We start from the raw sequence: 27,708 nt of genomic DNA, 5'->3' as shown, positions 1-27,708 counted from the left end.
CGCCAGGCCAGAGCACAGACCACTTACTCAGACTCTGCTTGTACCCACCCAAGCATGTGCAGGTGGAAGTGACTAACAAACACTCACTTCCACTGTGCACATGTGTCCGGGACCCTGCCATAAGAGGTGATAGACCAACTCCCGGAGCGTGGCTCAGCAGGCCTGAGGTGGGCTCTTGGGCCGCCTTGTGCTCGCACAGTTGCGCGAGCACAGGAGCACCTCGGCCAGCTTCAAATGGCACCAATCTCTCACTTCCACTGTGCCCAAGTGTCTGGGGCCCTACCCTAAGAGGCGAGAGACCAACCCCTGGAACGCGGCTCGGCAGGCCTGAGGCGGGCTCTCGGGCCGCCTTGCGCGTGTACGGGCGTGCGTACAATGGCACCTCAGCTAGCTTCAACAGGCGCCAAAGGAACGCGCCATGCTGGCCACTGTGGGTGCACACCGCTGCTGCAAAGAACAGGAACCTCAGACCCGCCTCATTAGACAAGCTGTGGACAGAGAAAAAGAAGACGACAAACAAAGTCTGAACTGAGTAAAAACATTCCTTTTTTTTTTTCTTGCTTAAAAGGAGGGAAGGAGAAAGAAGAAAAAACAAACAAAAACAACTAAAACTATATCTCTAATCTGTTTTATACAATCTCTCATTCTCATCCTTTCTCTTTAATTGTCGTTTATTTGTTTGTGTGTTTAATTTAGCCTCCCTTTCACTCTAAATGAATAGAATATAACTACTATATTAATCCAATACTGTACAACCCCACTTTCTTACTATATTCTGCATTTTCCTCTTTTTTCTTCTATTGTTATTAACATACAATGTAAATATTACCTACTGTCGTGCATAGTCTCAACTATTATTAATCTATCATCCCCTCTCTCAAAAATCATATTTTTCCTCCCTAAAAACAACTCTTATCTATTCTTCCTATAGTATAAAAGCTCTAATCTCTCTACATTTATTTTAATACTGGCTCATTGGCTGACGATAGCGGCATAGAGGGTGGGGGATAATTTTGAGGGTGCGGGTCTCCTGCTTGGCCGTGTGTTTATGTTTTTAACAGAATCTCCACAAAAGAACTCAAGACAAAGTAGATAGAGCAACTTTCAATCAACTAGCCAGAAGGAAGATCCTACCAAAGAGCATCTGAAATATAACCAGACAGCATAAACAAATGACATAAAGGGTACCCCAAAAACATCAGGCTCAGGAGATAAAAGAGACTGAACCACTGAAACACCAGATCTCCAATAAAGAATCTCATACCACAAAGGTGGGAAGTCAAAGCAGACAAACACAAAAAACAAACATAAACAAGAAGAATTCAACATGGTAAGATGCAGAAACAATCTCTCAGTGAAAAGAGGAATCCCCAGAAAGAGAGGTAGATGGAATAGGCATAGCCCAAATGTGAGACACAGAATTAAAAACAATGGTGGTGAGAAAGCTCAATATACTCGACAACCTTAAAAACAACTATGGCAACCTCCAAGGAAGTTACCAACAGCTCCAAGAAAATTACAGGGAACTTGCAGAGAACTACACCAGCATAAAAAAAGATATAGAAACTATTAAAAAGAACCAGGAAGAAATGAGGAATTCAACTTCTGAACTGAAAAACACAGTAGAATCAGTCAAAAGCAGACTACGTGAAGCAGAGGATCGGATTAGTGAGTTAGAAGATAATGTAGAGAAAAATTCCCAGACAATACAGCAAAATGAAAAAAGATTGAAAAAGTACAAAGGAGAAGAAAGGGAATTACAGGATAGCATAAGAAAATACAATATCAGAATCATTGGAATTAAAGAGGGATCAGAAGAGCAAGGAATAGAAAAACTGATAGGAGAAATACTGACAGAAAATTTTCCCAACCTGAAGAGAGAAAAAGTTATACAAGTTCAGGAAGCACAGAGAATTCCAATGAAGAGGAACACCCAAAAACACACTTCAAAGCACATCATAATTAAAATGGCAACATTCCAAGACAAAGAGAGAATCCTAAAAGAGGCAGGAAAAAAACAGCAAATAACATACAAGGGAGCTCCGATAAGGCTATCGACCGATTTCTCTGCAGAAACACTGCAAACCAGAAGGGAATGGTCAAAAACATTTCAATCAAGGCTCTCATTCAAAATGGAAGGTGAAAAAAGGAGTTTCTCAGACAAAGGAAGACTAAAAGAATACATCTCCATCAAACCAGCATTGCAAGAGATGCTAAAGGGAATATTCTAAGAGAAATGAAGAAAAAAAAATGACAGAGAAGTGAAACAGAGGTAAAAAGGGAAATGAATAAATACATGTCAATAAAACCTTAAATGTAAATGGATTAAATGCTCCAATTAAAAGACATATGGTAAAGGAATGGATAAGAAAACAGGACCAACATATTTGCTTTCTACAAGAAACACACCTCAAAACAAAAGATTTTCACAGACTGAAAGTAAAGGGATATAAAAAAATATTCCAAGAAAACGGATCTGAAAAAAAAGTTGGGGTAGCAGTCCCCATATCAGACAAGACAGATTTCAAAGCAAGGGCAATAAAAAGAGACAAAGAAGGACATTTTATAATACTTAAAGGAACAATCCATCAAGAAGATATAACACTGGAACTTCCGGCCAAGATGGAGGCTTAGACGGACACGCTCGGTCTCCCTCTACAACTAGAGAGGAATACAACTACTTCAACACAAAAGGTAACTAGAAATTCCAGCTAATAAATCTACACGGAAGCCCAACGTATGAAATTATAAACCAGCGGTGCCTTTTGGGCAGGTAAGAAGAGCGAAAGGGGGCAGTGCTGTTTGCGGTAGCACCAGGGACAATGGCAGGGAGAGCAATCCCAGCTGCAGTCGAACCTGGGCAGCTTGTGACCCCAACACTGGGAAAAGCAGCCACCACATTGCCCCGAACAGGGAGGCCCAGAAGGAGGGAGGACGGATCTCGGTCTCCTAGCAGAATAACTGCAGGAATCCATCTTGGTTCCCCGCCCCCACACAAAGTGCCACAGCGCTGTGAAATAGGTTGCGGATTGCCACTGGTCACTGAGCAGTGACGACAAAGCGCCACAGCGCAGAGAAAAAGGTTACTGCTCCGCCACCGGTTCCTGGGTAGTGACCACAAAGGGCCACAGCGTGGCGAAAATGGTTGCGGATCGCCACCGGTCGCTGGGTTGTGACGAGTACACAGGCACTGCCACCTATAGCCGGCCCAAGAAAAGAAAACGCATCTGTCAAAATGAGGCAGAAAACTATAGAAATCCCAGTGGCGCAGCTCACCAGGCAACAGATGAAGAACCTGACAGATGAACAAATAAGAAACCTGTCAGAGGCTCAGTTCAGGGCCATTGTTATCAGGTGCCTTACAGAATTCACAAAAGATCTGGAAAAAGATGAGAAAGAATTGAAAAACACTCATACTGAAAGGAACAAAACCTCATACGAGACAAATGGTGAGGAAATAAAATCCAGAGTTTAAATCAATAAACCAGAACATAGAGAAGGAACAAACAGTCAACCAGTGCAGAGAGAGGAAACGGGAAGCAAGGAAAATGAGAGGATCAGAAACCTCTGGGACAGCTATAAGAGAACGAACATATGGATTATCGGATTGCCAGAGGGCGAAGAAGAAGAACTAGAAATTGAAAACTTAAGTGAAAATATAATAAAGTAGAACTTCCCAAACTTGGGGAAGGAAATAGACTTACAGGTCCAGGAAACACAGAAAGTTCCAAAACAACTGGGCCCAGGGAGAACCACTCCAAGACACATTATAATCAAATTGTCAAATGTTAAAGATAAAGAGAGAATCTTAAAAGCAGCAAGAGAGAAGAAAAGAATCATGTACAAAGGGGTCCCAATTAGACTATCAGCTGACTTCTCAAGGGAGACCCTGCAGGCAAGAAGGGACTGGCAAGAAATATTCAAAGTAATGAAAAGCAAAAACATACAACCACGAATAGTCTATCCAGCGAAGCTGTCATTCAGAATAGAAGGGCAGAGAAAGTGTTTCCAGGACAAAACAAAACTGAAAGAGTTCATTAGACCCAAACCACTGTTATATGAGTTGTTAAAAGGACTGGTTTAGAAAAAGGAGGATCAAAACTATGAACACTAAAATGAAAACTGTATCACAAGAAACAACAACAGAAGCTAGGGAATTGAAACAAAGGCAAACTAAATAGGCAATGAGAGTGGAAAAAGAACTATAAGTATGGGGAGCATATTGGGGACAGGTCAGCAGGTAGTGGGAAGGGGGAGAGGGAGGGAGATGGTATAGGAATTAAGAAACATCGTAGGAGGGAATGGAATAGACAGAGAGAGGTTTAGAAGAACTATATGCACAACCAATGGACATGGACTAATAGGGGGGGACAAGGGGAGGGAAGGGGGCCACCAGATGGAGGGGAGCAGAGTGAAGGAAAATTGGAACAATGTAACACTATAATCAATAAAACACATTTCAAAAATAAAAATAAATAAAAAATAAAAAAGAAGATATAACACTGATAAACATATATGCACCCAACATAGGAACACCCAAATACATAAAGAAAATACTAGAAGACTACAAGAAGAATATTAACAACAACATAGCCATAGTAGGCACTTCAACACTGCATTATCAACAACAGACAGATTATCAAAGCAAAGAAACACCAAGGATATACAGTCATTGAACAACACACTAAACCACATGGACTTAATTGATATATATAAAACTTTTTGCCCCAAAGAAGCAAAATTACATTTTTTTTCAAATGCACGTGGGACATTTTCAAACATAGACTACATGATAGGACACAAAACAAGCCCCAACAAATTCAAGAAAACTGAAATCATATCAAGCATCTTTTCAGACCACAATGCCTTGAACCTAAAAATCAACATCAGAGAAAAAAATCAAAGACACCGAAACACACAGAGAGTGAATAACATGCTATTGAATAATGAATGGGTTAACAATGACATCAAAAAAGAAATCAAGAAATTTCTAGAAACTAATGACAATGAACACACAACAGCCCAAAATCTAAGGGACACAGCAAAAGCAGTCCTAAAAGGGAAGTTCATAGCAATACAGGCATATCTGAAAAGGATAGAAGAATCTCAAATAAAAAATCTAATCCTAAAGCTACAAGAACTAGAACAACAACAACAAACAAAGCCTAGGGCAAGTAGAAGGAAGAAAATCATCAAGATCAGAGCAGAATTAAATGACATGGAGACAAAACAAACAATCCAAAAGATCAACAAATTCTAGGAGCTGGTTCTTCGAAAAAATTGTCAAGCCTCTAGCCAGGCTCATCAAGAAAAAAAGAGAGAACACCCAAATAAACAAAATCAGAAATGAAAGAGGAGAAATCACGACTGATACCAAAGAAATACAAACGATTGTAAGAAATTACTACAAAAAACTGTATGGCAAGAAATTTGACAACCTAGAAGAAATGGACAAATTTCTAGAAACATATAACCTTCCAAAACGGAATCAAGAAGAAGTAGAGTCTCAAGAGACCAATAACAAAGAAGGAAATTGAAACAGTAATCAAAAATCTCCCTGCACACGAAAGCCCTGGACAGGATGGCTTCACAGGAGAATTTTACAAAACATTTAGGGAAGAACTAACTCCTACTCTCATCAAACTATTCCAAAAAAAAAAAAAAAAAAAAAAAACCAAGAAGAGGGAAAATCCCAAACACTTTCTATGAAGCCAGTATTACCCTAATCCCAAAACCAGGTCAAGACACAACAAAGAAAGAAAACTATAGGCCAATATCACTGATGAACATAGATGCTAAAATCCTCAATATAATATTGGCGAACAGGATCCAGCAATACATCAAAGGGATCATACACCACGATCAAGTGGGATTCATTCCAAGGATGCAAGGATGATTTAATATTCACAAATCAATAAATAGTATACATCACCTAAACAAAATGATATTCAAAAATCACATGATCATATCAATAGATGCAGAAAAAGCATTTGATAAAGTACAGCACCCATTTATGATGAAAACACTCAGCGAAATGAGAAAAGAGGGAGCATACCTTAACATAATTAGGGCTATATATGAGAAGCCTGAAGCCAACATCATACTCAATGGACAAAAACTAAAAGTATTCCCCCTGAATTCTGGAACTAGACAAGGCTGTCCACTCTCTCCACTCCTATTCAACATCGCGTTGTAAGTCCTAGCCACAGTAATCAGACAAGAAAAAGAAATAAAAGGCATCCAAATTGGGAAAGAAGAAGTAAAGCTATCATTATATGGAGACGACATGATAGTATACCTAGAAAATCCTATAAACTCCACTAAAAGACTACTGTATATAATAAGTGAATTTGGCAAAATAGAAGGGTCCAAAATAAATATACAGAAATCTAAGGCATTTCTGTGCACCAAAAATAAAATATCAGAGACAGAGACGAAAAAGAAAATACTGTTTGCTATAGCAACAAGAAAAATAAAGTACCTAGGATCAAACTTAACCAAAGAGATAAAAGACCTGTAGTCTGAAAATTATGTAACATTGAAGAAAGAAATTAAGGAAGATACAAATAAATGGAAGCAAATACCATGTTCTTGGATGGAAAGAATCAAAATCATCAAAATGGCCATACTACCCAAAGCAATTTACAGATTCAATGCAATCCCTATTAAAATACCAATGATATATTTCACTGACCTAGAACAAATACTCCAAAAATTCATATGGACCCAAAAAAGACCCCGAATAGCAAAAGAAATCTTGAGACAGAAGAACACAAAAGGAGGAATCACAACACCAGATATGAAACAATACTACAAAGCCACTATGATCAAAGCAGTCTGGCACTGGCATAAGAACAGACATATAGAGCAGTGGAACAGAACAGAGAGTCCAGAAATAAACTCAGGCCTCTATGGTCAAATAATATTTGATAAAAGAGAAAGGAACATAAAATGGAATGAGAAGAGCCTCTTTAACAAATTGTTGTGGGAGAACTGGACAGACTTCCAAAATAAAATGAAACTAGACCATCAACTTATACCACACACGAGAATAAACTCAAGATTGATCAAGGACTTAAATATAAGTCATGACACCATGAAAGTCCTAGAGGAAAACATAGGCAGGATAATTTTAGATATCTCATGTAACAATATCTTCACTGATACATCTCGTAAGGCAAGAGAAATAAAGGAAAAAATAAACAAATGGGACTACATCAAACTAAAGAGTTTCTGCTCAGCAAAAGAAAATATCAGCAAGATGAAAAGGAAACGAACCATATGGGAAAACATATTTGCCAATTATATCACAGATAGAGGACTGATCTCCAAAATATATAAAGAGCTTCTACGACTCAACGTCAAGAAAACAAATAACCCAATTAAAAAATGGGCAAAGGACATGAACAAACACTTCTCTGAAGAGGACATACAGAAGGTCCATATCCACATGAAAAAATGCTCAACTTCATTAGCCATCAGAGAGATGCAAATAAAAACCACAATGTGATACCATTTTACACCAGTCATAATGGCCGTCATCAACAAATCAACAAGCAACAAGTGCGGGCGAGGATGTGGAGAAACAAGAACAGTACTGCACTGTTGGTGGGAATGCAGACTGGTGCAGCCACTATGGAAAACAGTATGGAATTACCTCAAAAAACTAAATGTGGAACTGCCTTTTGAACCAGCGATTCCAGTGCTAGAACTATACCCGAAAAATCCTAATTCAAAAGAACTTATGCATCCCTATGTTCATAGCAGCACTGTTTACAATAGCTAAGTTCTGGAAACAGCCTAAGTGGCCATCTGTAGATGAGTTGATCAAAAAACCGTGGTACATTTACACAATGGAATACTATGTAGCAGAAAGAAAGAAGGAACTCCTGCCATTTGCGACAACATGGATGGAATTATAAAGAATTATGCTTAGTGAAATAAGCCAGGCAAAGAATACAAAATTCCATATGATATCATCTAATACAGGAAACTAAAGAGCAACACAAACGAACTAAATAGGCAAAGACTAGAATAGTTGTCAGTAGGGAGGAGGGTGAGGGAGAGAAGGGGGATAAGTAAGGGAAGGGTGTAGTCAAGGAACATGTATGAATGACTCATGGACATGGACAAGGGGGTCATATGATTGTGGGAGAAGGGATGGGCTGGGTGGCGGGAAGCAATGGGGGAAAAATGGGACAACTGTAATTGAAAAACCAGAAAGTAAAAGAAAAAAAAAAGGTATAAAAAAAAAAAAACAGTGGTACATCTACACAATGGAATACTATGCTGCAGAGAGAAATAAAGAACTCCTGCCATTTGTGACAACATGGATGGAACTAGAGACAATTATGCTTAGTGAAATAAGCCTGACAAAGAAATAAAAATACCATATGATATCACCTAGTACAGGAAACTAAAGAACAAGCCAAAGAACTAAATAGAACAAAGAGAATAGTAGCAGTCAATAGGGGGGAGGCGGGAGGGGAGAAGGGGATAAGTAAGGGGAAGGTCTAGTCAAGGAATGTGTATAAATGACTCATGGACATGGACAATGGAGAGGGATATGATTGCGGGAGAAGGGGTGGGCTGGGTGGCGGGGAGCAATGGGGGAAAAATGGGACAACTGTAATTGAAAAACCAAAAAATAAAGAAAAAACAAGAAAATATTAATTCATCAAACATTCTTTTTCTGAGGGTCAAATAAAATACCTTTTAAAATTTAAGGTTTTGGATTTATAGTGATTGTTTTATTGGCTTTTCATGTTCATATTGGGATCATTTAGTAGAACAGACAAGGTAAGGAATTTGTTCTTTCTAGAGATTCCACTGCATAGAGAAGGGATCTCTTGCCTTTTTATAAGGTAAGGTCTTGTGGTTAGGTTTTATGATGTGCAGGACAGTGTTAGCAGTGACCTTCCTAAGCAAAATCTTGTCAGATGTATTATCTCTGTTCTTACTGGTGTCCATTTTTCAATAATAATCATTTGTTGTATTCACCTACCACTACTGTTAATAGGCTCCTGCATCTCTGCATCAGAGTAAATATTGCAAGGTAATTAGTATTTGCTAAGGATACTGTAGATCTTTACTAGAACTCTATTCAAACATTGATCTTTTTCTATTTTGTCCCTAGGAGTACACCATTGATGTATTTTTTCGACAGACATGGCATGATGAAAGACTCAAATTTGATGGACCCATGAAGATCCTTCCACTGAACAATCTTCTGGCTAGTAAAATCTGGACCCCTGACACCTTCTTTCACAATGGCAAGAAATCAGTGGCCCATAACATGACCACTCCTAACAAGTTGCTCAGACTGGTGGACAATGGAACCCTCCTCTACACAATGAGGTCAGAAAATGCTACTTATATCTGAAGTATACTTGGGAGTAGGACTGGAGTTGAAAGCAGCATGTTTTAAATTATCCATTGAAAATTCTTTCAAGTTTACAGATTATAAGTGCACATATAAGTGTGTACTTCCTAACATGTTTTCAGGTATCGTCGGCAGCCATCCGTCTCGAGAGACGATGGTGTAGCTTCTTAAGAGTCTATCTGCACCGCCGAGAATGGCTGTGCAGTCCGACTCGGGAGTGACAGTGTCTCCTCCCGTGTTGAATCGACATCTTGCGATGACGCTGGAGTGTCCTCTCCAGTGAAGCTGAAGCTACAGAGCCTGGGCAGGGTGATATGGAGGGTCTGCTGTTGCCCATGCAGCAGACCCCCCCTCTCTTCGCAGCTGAAGGGTCCAAGGGAAAGACAGAGTCAATACAGCTTGGCTTCAGGTGCGCCGCAGGAGTTGCCGGTGTTGACTACAACGTCAAACTGCCTTAGGGACTCCGGCTCCGGATTTTCTGTCGGGGTTTACTCCCTTAGCCTTTCCCTTGAAGAGGTAAGCCGCAAGGCAGCGGAGGTTTTTTGGAGTCAGAGTTTTCCTTCTCTGATGTGCCCTGACTGGAAGATCGAACCAGCGACACTTAGCTCGCAGGCCGACACTCAATCCACTGAGCCAAACCAGCCAGGGTCAATAACACCAATAATAGCATAATAAGTACAATAGTTAATATCAATATAGTATCTGCAATGTGCCAGGCACTCTTCTAATAATGCTACTTGTATAAACTTTATAACAACTCTATGAGATAGGTACTATTATTCCCACTTTGCAGATGAGGAAACCGAGATAGAGTGGGTAAGAAAAATTTCCAAGATCACCTAGGTAGGAAATAGTCAAGCCAGCACTTATACTCTGGCAGTTCCATTGTAACTTCGTGCTCTTTATTATTATTTATACATTTATTTATATTTATTTTTTTAATTTTATTTTTTGTTTTTTCAATTACAGTTGTCCCATTACATTTAAAAAACATTGTTGGCAATTACAGAGATCTCAATTAATATAGAGAATTAAAATTATGGCCCTAGCCAGTGTGGCTCAGTTGGTTGGGCATTGTCCTGCAAACTAAAGGCTGCTGGTTTGATTTCTAGTCAGGGCACATACCTTTTTTGTGGATTCAGTCCGAAGTTGGGACACAGGCAGCGAGGCAACCAATCAATGTTTCTCTCTCATATTGATACTTTCCTCCCTGTCTTTCTCTTTCCCTTCCCCTCTATTTATAATCAATAACAGAAAAAAAAATAAGTATGTATTAAGTTTGGTGACATGGAAGACATTGGAGTTCTTTACATACACTGCTTCAATGGAGTGGTTAGTGTAATGTGAAGTTTTTAGCAGTTGGCATAGGAATAGTGGAGATAGTAAACATAGAGAATACTTTCTGGTTAATCCCTTCACCTTCTTTCATCCATAAACATATATACATGACACACAGACAACAGTGTGGTGATAGAGGAAAAGGGATAGGGGAGTAAGTGGAGGTGGTCAAAGGGCAGTGGCATAGGGATGAAAAGAGTTTGCTTGGGGTGATGGGCACACAATGTAGTGTGCAGATATTTTATTGAACTGTACACTTAAAACCTGTATAGTTTGGCAAACCAATGTCACCTCATTAATAAATGAACAAACAAACAAATAAATAAAATGGTTAAAGAAAGAAAGAAAACACTTTCTGGGAGCTTGTTTGAAAATGAAAGTGATATGTATATAATAGATATACTCAGGAGTACAAGAAATAATTGCTGTATTTTTTTGAATGGAGAGACTGGCACATATTTGTGAGACAGAAGAAGGGAGCTAGTAAAAAGACAAAGATTTAAGATATGGTATAAACAGGGTTTTTCTGACATCAAGTTTCCAGAGAAAACCATAAGGAGATTATATCAAAACTATAGTGAAAATTTTACTTGTAAAGGAAGGATACCTCTCTTCACACTGCATGAAATGATATGAGGTTAAATATGAAATTTAAAAAGGAGTTGGGGAAGACAGGACAGCAGTGTAGTTATAATGTATGAAGAAAATTTTGGAGGAATAGATATAGATACACTTGCAATAAAGTGAATAAAATAAAAAGGTCTGAAGAGGAGATAGGAGTGTACACAATTGTGGAAAGAATGGAGTGGGGTAGATATAAACAGAAGAAGAAGAATGAGGTGGTTGGAGGGATGGAATGATGATGAGGAGATATGGATGGGTAAAAGACAGTAAGAAAATGGAAGAGTCGCTAGAAGAGAAATTGATGGGCAGAAAAGAAAATGAACACAGAATGAGAATAGTACATGAGAAAGAATAGAAAGTGGATGAAGAGAATAGGATAGTGGAAAAACTGAATAATAAAAGAAAAAACAGATAGAGGATAAGTTTGAGCTTTGGAGGTGGGATAAAAAGGAAAGAAGAAAGGAAAGGGGGAATAGGGATGTTGAACTCTGAAGAAGACTGAGGAAGAAGATTGAGGAGGGCAGAAGATGAAGCTGACCAAAGGATTAGTCACCTGAAAATATAGTTGGATGAAAGGGGAGAAGATGACCATTGGGCCCTTCATTTTAGTCTGAATTGGACAAGAAAGTGGAATTTGGGAAGATAGGAGTCCATGCAGAATGGTCTTGTGCTCATGCTAAAGTACAGGAGTTTAGAAACATGATGAAGCCACTGGTTCCCTTAACGCAGTATTTACTTCACTTTGAACTCGGGACGATGGGTCTGGAGGGAGACCTAGGTTCGAGACTGAAAATAAAAGCTTGGCTCTATTTATAACCCCACAATTTATTCATCTGGTGACCTTTTATAAGGTACAGATTATCTGCTTTCTCATTCACGTAACAATGTACCTGCTGCCTTTTGCAGACACATAAAAAGTGCAAGTTGAATAAGGTCTGAAGAACAGAATTTTTTAGAAAGTGTTTGTTATCCTACAGCATACCTCTTATTATTTTTGACGTTCAGAAATCTTATCTGGATTCCATTGGAAAACTTCAGGACAGCTTAGAAAAATCTTACCAAGGATTACGTGGCTATGTAACTAGGACAGTTTAGAATGAAGCCTTGTCTTGTCTCATCTTGAGATAACCATAAAAATGCAGACCAAAGCTCATTACCTACTGCTTACTTCAGCAGCACATATACTAGAATTAGAACAATACAGGAAGATGAACAGAGCCCAAATCAAAATGACACACATGTTTATGTATTTTCCATTTCTTTAGACATAAACATATAGAAAACTACATTTCTATTGACATTTTATTTATTGATGAAGATATGAGTAAATAGGTTCATTGCATTTTTACTTATACCTATTGTGTATAAATGTTGCATAATATTTTTCAGTAAAAAAGTTCCACTGATTTGTTATTTGAGTAGGAAAGACAAGTATTCATTGAATTTAAATAGATTTTATCCCATTGACTTGAATCATTTATTCAGCACATTTATGAGTGTTTATTTTATGGCTTTGAAATATATGCTAAGCTACAGAGATAAATAATACATAGATAATGTCTTAATGACCTTACAGCCTAGTTGTTAAAGCAAATATGTGCACAGATAGCTGTACAATAATTTTAAAAAGCCCTTAAACTGAGGGAGGTACAAAATGTTATGTAATTACAGTGCAAGGAGCATCCAAAATCATGTGGAGGATCAAGGAAAGTTGTAGAAATGAGGCAATGCTTATCCTGTATCTTGAATCTTGAAGAAAATGTAGGTAACTATCAAACAGATGAGGAAAAGGATGAGGTTTAGAAAGGTATTCCATATAGAGGAAACAGCATGCACAAGGCAGGTATTCATGAATTGATATCATGCATCAGAAAACTAGAGATAAAGTGAAAAGCAAAAATAGATGAGGTTTCTGCCCTCACATAACTTACATTCTAGTGGGGAAAACTATGAAATAGATTATGATGCTGAAGTAGAGTAAGTGCTATGATCAGAGAAGTACAGAGTAGTATGGGAGCATTTAGCAGGGGCAATAAAATGAGTCTGTGGGGAATAGCCACAATAAATTCTAGAGAAAATCAATTTACAACCAAGACTTAAATGAAATGTAAAAGTAAATTAGAGAAAGAGGGAGAAAATGTTTCAAACAGAGGGGGGCAGGAGAGACAGAGAGGAAACATAAGGTATGAAGGTACGAAGGAGGCCAGGGGAATGAGGAGAGGAGTTGGTGATAATATATTAAAGCAACTGAAAGAAGTTCAGTGTAACTGGGCCACAAAGTAAAGTACAAGAAAATGGCCTGGATTGGAGAAGAGGTATGGCTATGTTGACATCAAAATGATAAGGATCCACTGAGAAGTTTATTACAAAGGAATGACACAAACAGATTTGCATTTTAGATAGATCACTCTGAGAACAGTGTGGCAACTAGATAAGAGAAAAGCAAGGATGAAGGTGAAGTGCCTAGTTTTATATGGTCTCGGCAGCCGTCCGTCTCGAGAGACGATGGTGTAGCTTCTTAAGAGTCTATCTGCACCGCCGAGAATGGCTGTGCAGTCCGACTCGGGAGTGACACGGTATCTGTCTCCTCCCGTGTTGAATCGACATCTTGCGATGACGCTGGAGTGTCCTCTCCAGTGAAGCTGAAGCTACAGAGCCTGGGCAGGGTGATATGGAGGGTCTGCTGTTGCCCATGCAGCAGACCCCCCCTCTCTTCGCAGCTGAAGGGTCCAAGGGAAAGACGGAGTCAATACAGCTTGACTTCAGGTGCGCCGCAGGAGTTACCGGTGTTGACTACAACGTCAAACCGCCTTAGGGACTCCGGCTCCGGATTTTCTGTCGGGGTTTACTCCCTTAGCCTTTCCCCTGAAGAGGTATGCCGCAAGGCAGCGGAGGTTTTTTGGAGTCAGAGTTTTCCTTCTCTGATGTGCCCTGACTGGAAGATCGAACCAGCGACACTTAGCTCGCAGGCCGACGCTCAATCCACTGAGCCAAACCAGCCAGGTTAGTTTTATATGGTACAACTTATAATATTAATAATAATTGGTGTGTATTAGACATCTACTATGTGTCAGACACTTTATATAAAACATCTCTAATCTTCACAAAAACTATTCAAAGTAGATGTTATTATTGAGTAGGCCAAGATGTCTCCTTAGTTTATTCTGTAAAAAAATGACACATTTTTCATTTTCAGCAATAACTTTATTGATTTGGATATTTTGAATGTGTCAGCTATCTCCCTCATGGTAAACTTTTATTGTTCTCAACTAATGTCTCAATTTGATTGCCATTAATTTCAACCAGTCTACCTGACCATGGAGCATCATCCAGCAAGAAATCTGCAGCATAAAACTTCACAAACCACTTTTGACATGTTCGATCAGTCACAGCACCTTCTTCAAATACTACACAAATCTTTTTTTGTGTGTTTAAGTTGCATTTTTACATTTCTTAAAATAATAAAGCATAATATGATGGAAATGTTGCTTATTTTCTTCCATTTTTGATGTTAAAATGACTACACAAAAATTCATCCATTTTGATGTTTTTTAAAATTCATACTGATATCACAGCTGTCAGTATACAATCTAAAAACCAAAAGAACTTTTTGGCCAACCCAATATTTCTGTTGAATTGATCCAGAAAGTAAGACTTAAAAATTAATGACTTTCCCAAGATGTTATACTTATTTCGCAAATTCAGGTCTGTCTAGCTTGATACTATTGCTTTTTCCACTAAATAAAGTTTTTTAGAAATATATGGGTCTACAAAAGGCAGCACTGACTGTATTTGGTGACTGACTGGAAGTTGGTGGAGGTCAGGGTGTTGTATGAGTGGTTCCTGTAACTAAAATATTCCTCTAAAATAATGGAAGTACTAAGGGTTAGAAAAATAATAATAATCCAAGTGTTAACATTTTTATTGCATGTGGAGGAGTAAATAAGCCTTTGGAAAATGGCAGTGATAAGGAAGAATAGTGGGAAATATAGCTAAACAGAATACCTACGTGGAAAGATTTTGGAAAGATTTCTGCATGACACATGAAGGATAATAGTCTGGAAGTGAAACAGCATTTGTTTATCTTGTAGTTGCAAGAAAGCATTATTGTTTTTTGTTTTTTTTTTAAGTGAGCAACAGCTTTTCCTTTATTTATTTTCTTTTGTTTACTTTTTATTTTTTAATCTTTATTGTATTTTTTCCATTACCATTTAGTCCCCTTAAGCTCCCCACCCCCCAGCAATCACCGCACTGTTTTATCCATTGTCAATGAGTCTTTTTCCTTTTTGCTCAATCCCTCCATGCCCCTCTCCCCTCCTACTAGCTGTCATCCTGCTCTCTATTTGTGAGTCTTTCTCTATTTTCCTTGTTAGTTCAGTTTGTTCATTAGATTCCACATATGAGTGAAATCATATGGTATTTGTCTTTCACCACCTGGCTTATTTCATTTAGCATAATATTCCCCAGACCCATTCGTACTGTCGCAAAGGGTAAAAGTTTCTTCCTTTTTATGCCTGAGTAGTATTCCACTGTGTAAATGTCCCATAGTTGTTTTATCCACTTATCTACTGATGGACACGTGGGCTGCTTCCATATCTTGGTGATTGCAAATAATACTGCAGTGAACATAAGGGTTCTCTCAACTCAGTGTTTTGGGTTCCTTTGGGTATATTCCCAGAAGTGGGATCACTATGTCACTATGTCAAAAGGAAATTCCACTTTTAAATTTTCTCCATACTGCTTTCAACAGTGGCTGCACCAGTCTGCATTCCCACCAATAGTGCAAAAGTTTTCCCCTTTCTTCACATCCTTGTCAGCACTTGTTTGTTGATTTATTGATGATATTCATTCTAACAGGTGAGATGGTATTTCATTGTGGATTTAATTTGTATTTCTCTGATAATTAGTGATGTTGAGCACCTTTTCATATTCCTATGGGCCATCTGTAAGTCTTCCTTGGAGAAGAGTATATTCAGATCCTTTGCCCATTTTTTGATTGGATTGCTTGTTTTTTTTTATGTTGAGTTTTGAAAGTACTTTATAAATTTTGGATATTAACCCCTTATCAGATGTATCAGGGAATATGTTCTCCCATTTTCTGGGTTGTCTTTTCATTTCGTTGATGATTTCATTTGCCATGCAAAAACTTTTTATACAGTCCCATTTGTTTATTTTTCCTCTTGTGTCCCTTGCCTGGGGAGATATATCTGATAAAAATTGCTACAAGAAATGTCTAAGATTTTGCTGCCTATGTTTTCTTTTAGGATTTTTATGGTTTCAGATCCATTTTGAATTCATTTTTGTGTGTGGTGCAAGAAGATGGTCTAGTTTCATTTTTCTGCATGTATCTGTCCAATTTTTCCTAATACCATTCATTGAAAAAACTATCTTTAGCCCATTGTATGTCCTTGCTTCCTCTGCTGAAAATTAATTGACTATAAAGTTGTGGGTTTATTTCTGGGATCCCTATTCTGTTCCATTGATCTATGTATATTTTTATGCCAGTCCTATGCTGTTTTGATTACTATGGCCTTATAGTATAGTTTGATATTAGGTAGTATGATTCCTCCAACCTTGTTCTTCTTTCTCAGGGTCACTGTTGCTATGTGGGGCCTTTTGTGATTCCATCTGAAATTTTGAAGTATTTGATCTAGCTCTGTGAAATATGTCATTGGCTTATTTCACTTAATATAATATTCTCCAGTTCCATCCATGCTGTCACAAAAGATAAGAGTTCCTTCTTTCTTTCTGCTGTGTAGTATTCCATGGTGTAAATGTACCAGTTTTTTTGATCCATTCATTTACTGATGGGCACTTAGGCTGTTTCTATCACTAGGCTATTGTAAATAGTGCTGCTATGAACATAGGGGTGGATAAGTTCTTTTGAATTGGCAATTTGGGATTCTTAGGATATATCCCCAGCAGTGAAATTGCTGGGTCAAAAGGCAGTTCCACATTCTGTTTTGTTTTCAAGAAAATTCTGTAATGTTTTCCACAGTGGCTGCACCAGTCTGCATTCCCACCAACAGTGCACTAGGGTTCCCTTTTCTCCACGTCCTCACCGGTACTTGTTTGTTGTAGGTGAAAGACAAGTACCATATGATCTCACCTATAAGAGGAATCTAATGAACAAAATAGAATCACAGATATGGAAACATGGAACAGACTCAAAGCGACCAGAGGGGCAGGGGGAGGGAGATAATAATGGAAAGGAGGGGAAAGGACTAGACATAGAACATGTATGACTGACCCACAGACAAAGACAACAGTGTGGAAATATATTGTGAGAGTGGGGGGTAGGATGGATGGTGGAGGGCAAAGGGGGAAAATTGGGATAACTATAATAGAATAACAATAAAAATGATTTAAAAAATATGTCATTGTAATCTTGATAGGAATATTTTTGAATCTGCAGATGAACAACAGTTTTTTTTTTTTATCCACTCATCTATTGGTGGGCACTTGGGATAATTCCAGATCTTGGCTCTTGTAAATATTGCTGCTATGATCATAGGTGTTCATGTTCTTTTGTATTGATGTTTCAGGATTCTTAGGATATATTCCCAGAAGTTGGATTGCTAGGTCAAAAGGCAGTTCCTGGATGAAAGAAGGTGAAGGGATTAGTCAAGGAACGTATATGCATAACTCATAGACATACATCACAGTGTGGTGATAGCCAGAGTGTAAGGGGCAAGGGCTGGGTGGAGGTGGGCAGAGGGAGTGAGTGGGATGGGGACATCTTTAGTGTCAACAATATAAAGAAAAAATGTGAGCAACATGATCAGATCATTCATGCTACAGTTCAAACATGACAGGTTAAGAATGTAGGTCTGTGGTAAGACTACCCCTGGATCTTGCTCTGTAAAATAGGGTGAGTGATAACAATACCTGCCTCACAATTAAATATAATAAGCCATGCAATTTCTTGACATATGTCCTGGGATATCTCCACTTTGTGGAGGTGTTTGCATTAATGTGTTCATATAATTACTGAACTGAAATTTCAGTAGAGCCAGAAATCATACCACTAATAAGTGGCAGGGCTGGTACAGAAACCCAAGTCACTCTTATGTTAAAGCAACCTCCCCATATATAGCACTAATTACCCTAAGAAAGGAATGTAGGGGATATTAATTTTAAGTATAATGAGTCTGAGATGGACATGACAAGCTGCAGTTGGAAATGCAGGTGTGTGGAATTCAGACCTTTGATATGATGGGATTTTGTAACATTTAATACACTGAACAAAGTGTTTTCTTTGTATTAGGCTTCACAGTAACAGTGTCTTACACTTAATTGGAAATTAAAGAAAATAAGCATTCATTATCTATTTGCATCATCAAGAATAAAGTGGTGTATTTGAACCAATTAAGAGGCTTGTTGTCATATTCAGATCTTGATGCCATTCTTTATTCTTTGATCATATGATTGAGTCAGTTTTGGTTATATACTTGGGATATTCCAAAGACAAATGCTAGAACACCCCTCACCCCAATTGTTAACTAACAGTAAAGCTCATCTCTTCCTATTTTACATGGAAATATCTTATTACACTTGAGTCTTCCTCATAGAGCCTACCTCTGAAATGGTCAGAAATCAGGGAAAGCATTTAGGTCACATTGTTAGTTGTATAGTATTTAATATAAGCAAAACCAAGCATTCAGAGCTTTGTTTCACAAGGTCCTTTTTTTTTTGTAATGGCTTTAGGACATTCCACCTGTAGTTCCTTATTCATAAAAGTAGCAACTGATTCACAGAACCATTCTTAGTGAACCTCATTTTAATGAACAGAAGCAAGAGCATAGAAGATAGAGTGGCTCATTTTGGACTCCGAAAAAGCTTGAAACAAGATGAGAAAAAGTAATAATACAAGTCTTCAGTCAGTCACAAATTACTCTGTGTACTGCATGTGATGACATCAACCCCTACCCTCCAAGAGTTCACATCCTACAGGAAAGATAAGACACATTATTCACCACAGGCATAACAGAAGTTTCACAAACAGCCAAAAATGAAGTGCTGTGAGCCCAAAAATTACAGGTTCCATCATGACTTGGAGGTATGGGCCCAAAAATGGGAGGGCATCACAGAAGAACTAATATTTAAACTGGAGGGAGGGAAGAAATAATATACTCCCAATAGGTATTCTCACATTTGTTTCATTTTTGTCAGCTGAAGGACAAAACTGGGGTCTGGCAATAACAAGAATTTCCTTTATTCTGAAAAGGAAGAAGCTGGTCTCCAAGCAGATTATGTTAAAAAGATCATTCTAACACAAAGGGAATTTTTAGATCACCAGAAGATTCCTGCTGGTCTAAAGAACAAAGTTATTTTAGATGCTACCCCTAGATAGAGTGGAGAACTATGTTTTAGTGAAGTGGACTTTACAATAAAAGTTAGAAACTTGCACAGAGCAACAGTATAAGGCATTTCTCCTCGCTGAGCCTCAGTTTATTTTTCTGGAAAATGGGATGAAAATACTTGCTCTGCCTATGTTGCAGAAATATGAATTAAATTAAGAAGGATTCAGTGACTGTCCAACCACCATACTAGGGATGGAATTAAAATGGTAAAGAAGCCTTTTTTCAAGTTTCTCACAGTCCAGTGTCAAAGAAAGACACATAAACAGACTGATAATATTATATGCTGGTAAAAAATGATTAAAGAAAACAATTTAGGTGATACAAACAAACTTTATTTAACACTTCACGAAGTAAACAGTCTCCATTGGAAGAACTGCAAAATGGGGTAGAAGGCAGGAAGCTTTTATGGGATAAAAAATAAACAACAAAGAAGAGAAAAATAAAAAAGATCTGATTGGCAGGGGCCACATAGTCAACCATGTTTTGGATGAGAAAGTCCAGAGTTGGCTTCGCATTTAGGGATTGGCTGACTGCATATACTATGTTTCTAGTAAAGCAGAGCTTTTATGGGGATATGAATTATTTCAGCTTCAGTTTGTTGACATAGCCCTGCAGGCAGAAGTGGTTTCATCTTGGGGCTAGAGATTATTTCAACAGTGTTAGAAGCTTAAGTATTTTTCCAAAGTGCTCCGGTATTTCTGTGAGGTGGACAACTCACTACACCTGTGGGGGCACATATAAAACATCATGAAAGAGGTAACACTTGAGCAAAGATTTGAAGAAAATGTTTTGCATGTATAAAGAAAAAAGGGCATTTCAGGCAGGGGGGAAACAACGTATACAAAGACAGAATCATGAAAGCTTTGTTTGGTGAAATCACAAAGATTTGCAGATGTCTGGAGAGTGGAGGACAGTGTGAAATGTCAGAAAATGAGGCTGGAGCTACGTGTCTGAGGTAGTTGTTAAAACTGAGATGTCCTCCCTTTAAAGACTAAATGCAATGGTATAGTATTCGTATCCCAGTGTACTGAAGCTTTTTGCCTATACTTCCACAATTTAATGAGAAGCCTGCAGACAACTGAGATTCTTGTTGTTAGATAGCCTTGCTCTGAGAAATCACCCAGAGAACAGTCTGAGATTTTACACCAGGTTTATTGAAGGAAGGAAGGAAAAGGGGTTAAAAATAAGAGGAAGCTCCCGGACCAACTCGAGGGCCCATAGGAGCAAGGGAAGGGGAATGGAGACTCCGGGTCCACCTTGAGGGCCCATAAGAGTCCCCTGCCTGTGTGCCTACAGGCGCCATCTCCACACCTTTCCGAACATCCATTTCGGTTAAGATGAGTTTACCCATCAACACTTTTGGCAGGTTAATTTGCATATGGTTCATTTGCGTATATGTCAAAAGTCTGGGTGGACATTCCAGCTGCCACCGTGTTCTGACATTTCCAGTCTTTTGTCATAAAAAGAATGGTGCTGAGGTCCAGTGTCAAGGATGTAGTGTTTTAAGGGAAAAGGGCGTTGCAGTTGTTCTGGCTACTTCCTGCTGACATAGGGCCATACTTAGAGTGTATATTTCCCTCTGTATCTATGTCTCTGATGTTTCTTGTGCTGGCAGGGGTTGGTACCGAGGAGTAGACAGGAGCATGAGGTTGTGGGCTGTCTGTACCATGCTGTATTGACGGTTCTTTTGATGAAGCTTACAAGGAATCGCAGGAGGCAAGGTCCTAGAATAAGAGCTAAAAGTAGTGTTAGCAAAGGTGCAAGGAGGGGTAGATGGATGGACTTCAGAGGGACAATTAAGTCAAACCATGAATTTGATGAGCTGCTTATCTTATTCCTTAATTGGGCAGCTCGATCCATTAGCCTTTTAACTATGCCTTGTACTTTTCCAGATTGATTAATATAAAAACAGCAGTTTCCCCCCCAAAAGCACAGATACTCCCTTTATGGGCAGTAAGGAGGTCTAAAGTCCTTCTATTCTGAAGGACAACTCCAGCTAGGGAGTTTACCTAATATTCAAGTTTGGAAATAGCCTGTGCTATATGCTCTAGGCTTTGTTCAAGTTCTAGGGAAAACTCCTGATGATATTTGAGGGAAGTTCCCATCCCTGCCACTCCTGTTGCAACTCCAGTAGTAATGCCAAGGGCTTCCAGGATGGGGATTAGTACTGGAGCTTGCTTTACTCTTATTGCTGTAGAAAGGTGAATAGAAATCTCCAAGTCGGGTGGCATCACCTATAGGGGACAGGCTAGAAAGGCAATTGTGAAGGTCCCTGTCCAGTTGGTAAGTAGACAGATGTAGGCTTGTGATCCACACAGAAAGAAAACACTAGAATGTTGAAGGCATACCTGAAGATGTAGGTGGTAGGCCAGTCTGAGAGTTGTTGGAGATGTGCCTGTAATGAGTGCCCTGTAGATGTTCCAGGTACCTCCTAAACATATTGTCTTGGTTCTTTTTTCCCAGACCAAGATAGCCTCTTCCCAGATAATTCCCTAGATAGGGTCATGTACTGAGGTATTTGCTATGAAAGGACCTTGTAGGTTAAGAATAAGATTAGTCCACTAGTGACAGCTGGCACTCACAGGGAAGCCGGGATTGGAGATGCCAAGGGGGAATAGCATGGGAGAGAGGCTTCTGGAACAAAGGGTGTGATTGGAAGTCTCAGCGAGTTTTAGTAGGGGAGGGGTGGTGAACCAGAGAGGGTATGTAAATTTTGATGCCAGGTTCAAATGAGAGTCCGGGTGATCCTCATGTTGCTCCTGGTGTGTTATATTGATCGTGAAGTTGTACAGGAGAGCTGGTAGGTGACCTACCAGGCTAAAAGATCCTGACTGTTAAGTACGAGAAACACAAATGGGTACTCACTGGCTTTGGGAGATGGAGACCCTGGTGAAGACTGATCCTGCAATAGATAAGGACTTAGAAACAACTTGAGAGGTTTTTCAGATATTGGTTGGCTAAGACCTCTGATCACTGGAGAGCAGGGAACCAAAGGATGTTGGGTTTCCATTAGTCACTGGAGAAAAGAGAAATATTAACAGATCTCCACATTACAGTTGGTATAGGAACAGCTGAGTGTGCCTGTGGATTCAGGGTTATGGAAATTCAACACTGAGAGTCAGAATAATTGTTAGCCTGCAAACTTCATGGTCTTGAGAGATCAGGAGTAGGGGTGAGGTAGGTAGATGAAAGAACAGTGAGAAGGGGGAAAAATAAAAGGGAGGTATACATTATGACTCAAAAATAAGAGAGATTACTAGTCAAATTCCCTACAGAACTTGTTTAACAGCAAATATTCAAAGGCAGATTTCATGAGGAATTGGGATAGTAACTTCATTTAACTGCTGGAAGATCCTGTACTAGGCAATAAGACCCTTTAGATTTCTTAACAGCTAGGATGGGAGTGTTGGCAGGAGAGTTTGCTGGTCATAGGAGTCTGGCTTTGAGCAGGTGGTGAATGATTAGCTGTAGACCCTGCATAGCTTGTGAACTGAGAGGATACTGAGACTAACTGGGGAATGAAACTCCAGGCTTGATGGCTGGTGGTGTCTGGCTACTGCTGGGTTCTCAGTATCTCAATCAAGGGGGTCAACATTCACACAACAATGACATAGCTGATGAGGGGTATCCCCCCGAGAAGCTTCTTGTGCTAAAACCTAAAGGAAAATGGAGTCAGCCTTAGCCACTCCATCTAGATTAAGAGACAGGGATGCCCCTAGTTTGGCCAGGATTTCTCTTTTCAAGAGGGAGACTGGGCATTCAGACATAACTAGGAAAGAATGCACAAAGGTTAAGGACCCTAATGTACATGTGAGGGATTTGGTAGCTAAGGTTTTAGTACTGACCCCGTTAACTCCAATAACAGAGATGGGGGATGGATGTAAAACACCACATGTTTAATAAAGATAGAATAGCTGCCCCCATGCCTACAAGAAGAGAGACCGACTTACCTGCCACCGCCATAATTATCCTGGGTTCAGCCGTTGATATGGTCAGAAATGGGGGCTCTGAGCCTGAGCACCGTCAGTCATCTGTGGCAAGCCCCAACAGACTGGGGATGCTGAAATCTTTATCCCTTTGAGGTTGAGCTGAACTGAACTGGAGCAGTCTACTGGCCCCCTGGTTAGAGGCGAGAGGACAGTCGACCCTCCAATGTCCCTTCTGCATGCAGGATGGACAGGGACCCAGTGGGGGCTGCGGTTGGGGCATTGTGCCCGATGACCTATCTACTTACACTTGAAGCATGGTCCTAGTGGAGGCTTATGCAAGCCTTTATTCCCTTGATCCTTAATTGCAGTAGCTAACATAGGGTACTTCTGCTGATCCCTTTTTAATTTATGTTGTTTTTATTAAAGACTCAGAAGGCAATCCAAATTAGGTCCCTTTGGGGAGTTTTGGGTCCATCCTCCAGCTTATGTAACTTTCTCCTAATATCTGGGGTGGAGTATGTAATAAAATGGGTATTAATATAGACCTTGCCTTCTTCTGAGTTGGGGTCCAAGTTAGTGTAATTGAGAACGGCCTTTGTAAGGTGGTTCGTGAATGAGGCTGGGTTCTCAGAAGCCTCCTGCATAATTTCTAGAATTTTGTTATAATTCATGGCCTTAAGGGGGGCCCTATGCATGCCTTCAACTAGGCATGTGAGAAAATGAGACATCTTAGCCAAATCAGGAGACCCTGACTGATAGTTCCAGTGAGAACCTTCAGCTGGGACTGCAGTGAGGCTGGCTGGATTCCTATTGGGATTCCGGACACACAGAGTGTCTGAAAATGTGGAGACAGTGGACAGAATACAATATTTTTCCTTTGGGGTGGTGGAGGAGGTTAGGATGACATAGCTTGATATGTTAATGAATAGGTCTGAGCTATATATTGAAACTCCTTGCAAAAGTGGGTAGGATCTGCAGTATATAACCCTAGATGGTGCTCAGTTTGGGCTAAATCCATGAGGGAAAAGAGGACATATGCCCCAAACAATGCCTTTGGCTCCTGCCAGCTCATGAAGAGGGTACAGGTCCAAGGATTGTGGGGAGAACGATGGCATGAGGGCAACCTGAGAATGGGTGTGGAGAGGTGACATGAGAGGGCTGGAGTCTGGGATGGCAATGCCTTGTCTTTGGCTGGAAAATCAGAAAGGAAGGGGAAGAAGGAAGAAAGGTTTACCACGGCGGGCGCTGTTGACTGGGAGAGGGCATATGGGGTGGGGGTGGGGATAAGGGTGTCCAAGGTCCAAGGTGTCTGCTTCTGTAAAAGACAAAGACAGGGCAGTGGGAGTTGGGGGAGCTTGTCAATGCAGAGGAACTGTGGACAGAGGTCAGTTGAAAGAGAATAAGTTGGAGTTGGAAGCAGGAGGAGCAAAGGGACAGTCTGCTGCAAAGAGTCAAAAAGCCTTCTGCATATGGAATTTCGGACCATTTGCTGTTACGCCTGAGGTAGTTGTCAAGATCGGTAAGAATTTGGAGGTCAAATGTTCCATGTTCTGGCCAATGGTATTTGGTATCAAGAGGGTATTGAAGCCAAGTAACAGTGGAGAGAGAATTTAGCTTTTTTAGCTTTACCTGGGATTCTATTTGAAGGGTCCTGAGGTTCCAACAGAGGTAACCCAAAAGGGAGTCCTTTGGAGGTAGGGACTGACGTGCTCCCATGGTACTGAGAGTAACGACCCAGAGGGTGAGCCTCAGATGAAATGAATCAGGAGGGTTAAGGGGTGTCCCCACTTAAGCCACTGATTCTATGAGGTGCAAAGGCTCTGAGAAAACTCTCCAGGGGGAGGGCATCCCCAGTCATCTCCGGAAGTTCAGCTGAGTGCGAAGGCTCCAAGCCATAAAGACCTCAAACAAACTGTCCACGGGGTTGGCATCCCCAACCACTGCTGGAAGTTCAATGAGGTGCAAGGCTCCAAGGAAGACTGACCTAGGCCTAGAATTTTCAAGCAGAGCCACAGTAGACTCAGAAATAAGACAATCAACCTAACAAGAGACTCATCCCATGAGACGAAACATGACTAGTCGGTGTCCGATGTGGATGGAGGACAGGCCATGCATGACAAAGGGTCCAAAGGTGGAGGTCGTCAGATGTGTAGATCTCTTGAGCAAGGCAGGAGGAAATGGGGTGAGAGGGTTCTGACATACAGGATCATGGAGTAAGCCTGGGACATGCTGCCACAGTCCACTGTTCCCTGGTTGCAAGCTGTTGGTGACCACTCTCAGAGCCCTTCCCTGGTTTCGGAACCAAAATGTCAGGTAGCCTTGCTCTGAGAAATCACCCAGAACACAGTCTAAAATCTTATACCAGGTTTATTAAAGGAAGGGAGGGAAAGGGATTAGTGGTAAGAGAAAACTCCTGGTCCACCTTGAGGGCCCGTAGGAGCCCGTGCCTGTGCCCCTACAAGCGCTGTTGCCACACCTTTCCAAACATACATTTCAGTTAGGGTGAGTTTTCCCACCAACACTTTGGGCAGGTTAATTTGCATATGGTTCATTTGTTTACATCAGAAGTCCTGGTGGGCAGTCCAGCCGCCACCGTGTTCTGACATGTGACTAATATGCTGCTTGATTTCGGTGTTCAATGGTGGTGTATTTCAAGTGACTCATCTTCTACTCCTCTACTGATAATGGCTATAAATGATTTATTATCTTTTCTTTTTCAACATAAATCCAAGATCCTGCCCTTTATTCCATGATTATAGAAATAGCCTGCTTGGCATCTCAACCACTCCTGAAGTAATATTTTCTACCCTTTGGTTTTTAGAAAGAACATTTCTCAGAACACAGAGCAGATTGTTCTACTTCTAAAAGGCCTAGGTGACATATTGCATAGGGGTTCATACTGACTTCCAGAGACCCTTGTCCCCTATAAATTTAAGTTTCTCCTTCCTCCATTACTCTCAACATGTTGATAGTCTAACTGAACATTGAGTGCATATACTCAACAAAATGTAGATGTTTAACCTTTAGGACTTCCAGTCAAGATGGAGGCATAGGTAAACACAGCTCACCTCCTCACACAACCACGGCAAAAATTACAACTAACAGACAAAAGAGCTATCACCCAGAATCATCAAAGAATCAAGCTGTACGGAAGTTTGACAACCAAGGAATTAAATAAATCACATTAATTCAGACAGGTAGGAGAGACAGAGATGCAGAGACACAGAGACATGGAAACCTGGAAAGGGCAATTTCACAAGCACATGTGGTGGATAAAAATTGAAAGGGATATCTCAGGAGTGAAGGATGCCTGCCTCACACCAGACCACCTGGCCCAGGGCTCCAGTGCCAGGCAGATAAGTCTCCATAACTTCTGGCTGTAAAAACCAGTGAGGGTTGTGATGGAAAAAGAAAATGTGGGATTCTCAGGCATCTTTTCTCAAAGGGCCATAAATGAACTTAGGATTTACCCATACTCACTTCCTCTGGACTCCAGCACCAAGGCAGCAGCTTGAAGGGCACCAGGAATATGGGGAGAAATGAAAGTGTCTGGCATTAGGGCGAGTGCTAGGGAACTGCTTTCTCCTGGAAAAAACCCCAGAGGCCAGGCAGTGGCCATAGTCCCTTTTCTGACCCCTCTCTTGCACAGAGCCACAGAGCAGAGACACCATATGTGAGACTCCATCAACCTGGTTCACATAGGTTGCCCTATCCTGTCAATTACCTAAGTCTCCACCCCATCTAACTTACAGGTGCACTTTTCTATAATAGGCTATGCTACTAAGACAGGGAGTCAGAACAGCTCTACTTAATACATAGAAACAAACACAGGAAGACTTACAAAATGAGGAGACAAAGAAATATGGCCCAAATGTAAGAACAGAACTCCAGAAAAAGACCTAAATAAAATGGAGATAAGCAATCAATGAGATGCAGAGTTCAAAATATAGGTTATTAGGATGCTCAAGGAACTCATTGGGTACTTCAAGATCCAGGCAGAAAAGAAGGTTACACTAAGTGAAATGAAGAAAAATTTACAGGGAACAAACAGTGGAGTAGGTGAAGGCAAGAA

At 40.1% G+C, this 27,708-nt stretch overlaps 1 protein-coding gene across 1 annotated transcript in view; it reads left to right on the top strand.

The window, feature by feature from the left end:
* GABRA3 (gamma-aminobutyric acid type A receptor subunit alpha3) overlaps window positions 1-27,708 on the top strand; it is a 548,803-nt gene that overhangs the window by 334,477 nt on the left and 186,618 nt on the right. Inside the window, exon 5 of the mRNA XM_090264708.1 lies at window positions 9,137-9,357. Coding sequence (XP_090120834.1) covers window positions 9,137-9,357 — 221 coding nt within the window. The remainder of the gene's footprint in view (window positions 1-9,136; window positions 9,358-27,708) is intronic.

The sequence above is a fragment of the Furipterus horrens genome, unplaced genomic scaffold (genome assembly GCF_987537825.1).
Source record: "Furipterus horrens unplaced genomic scaffold, mFurHor1.1.pri manual_scaffold_17, whole genome shotgun sequence".
In the NCBI taxonomy this organism is placed as follows: Eukaryota; Metazoa; Chordata; class Mammalia; order Chiroptera; family Furipteridae; genus Furipterus; species Furipterus horrens.
Note: the sequence above shows the minus strand (reverse complement) of the source record. Positions and strands in the feature narration are given on the sequence as shown.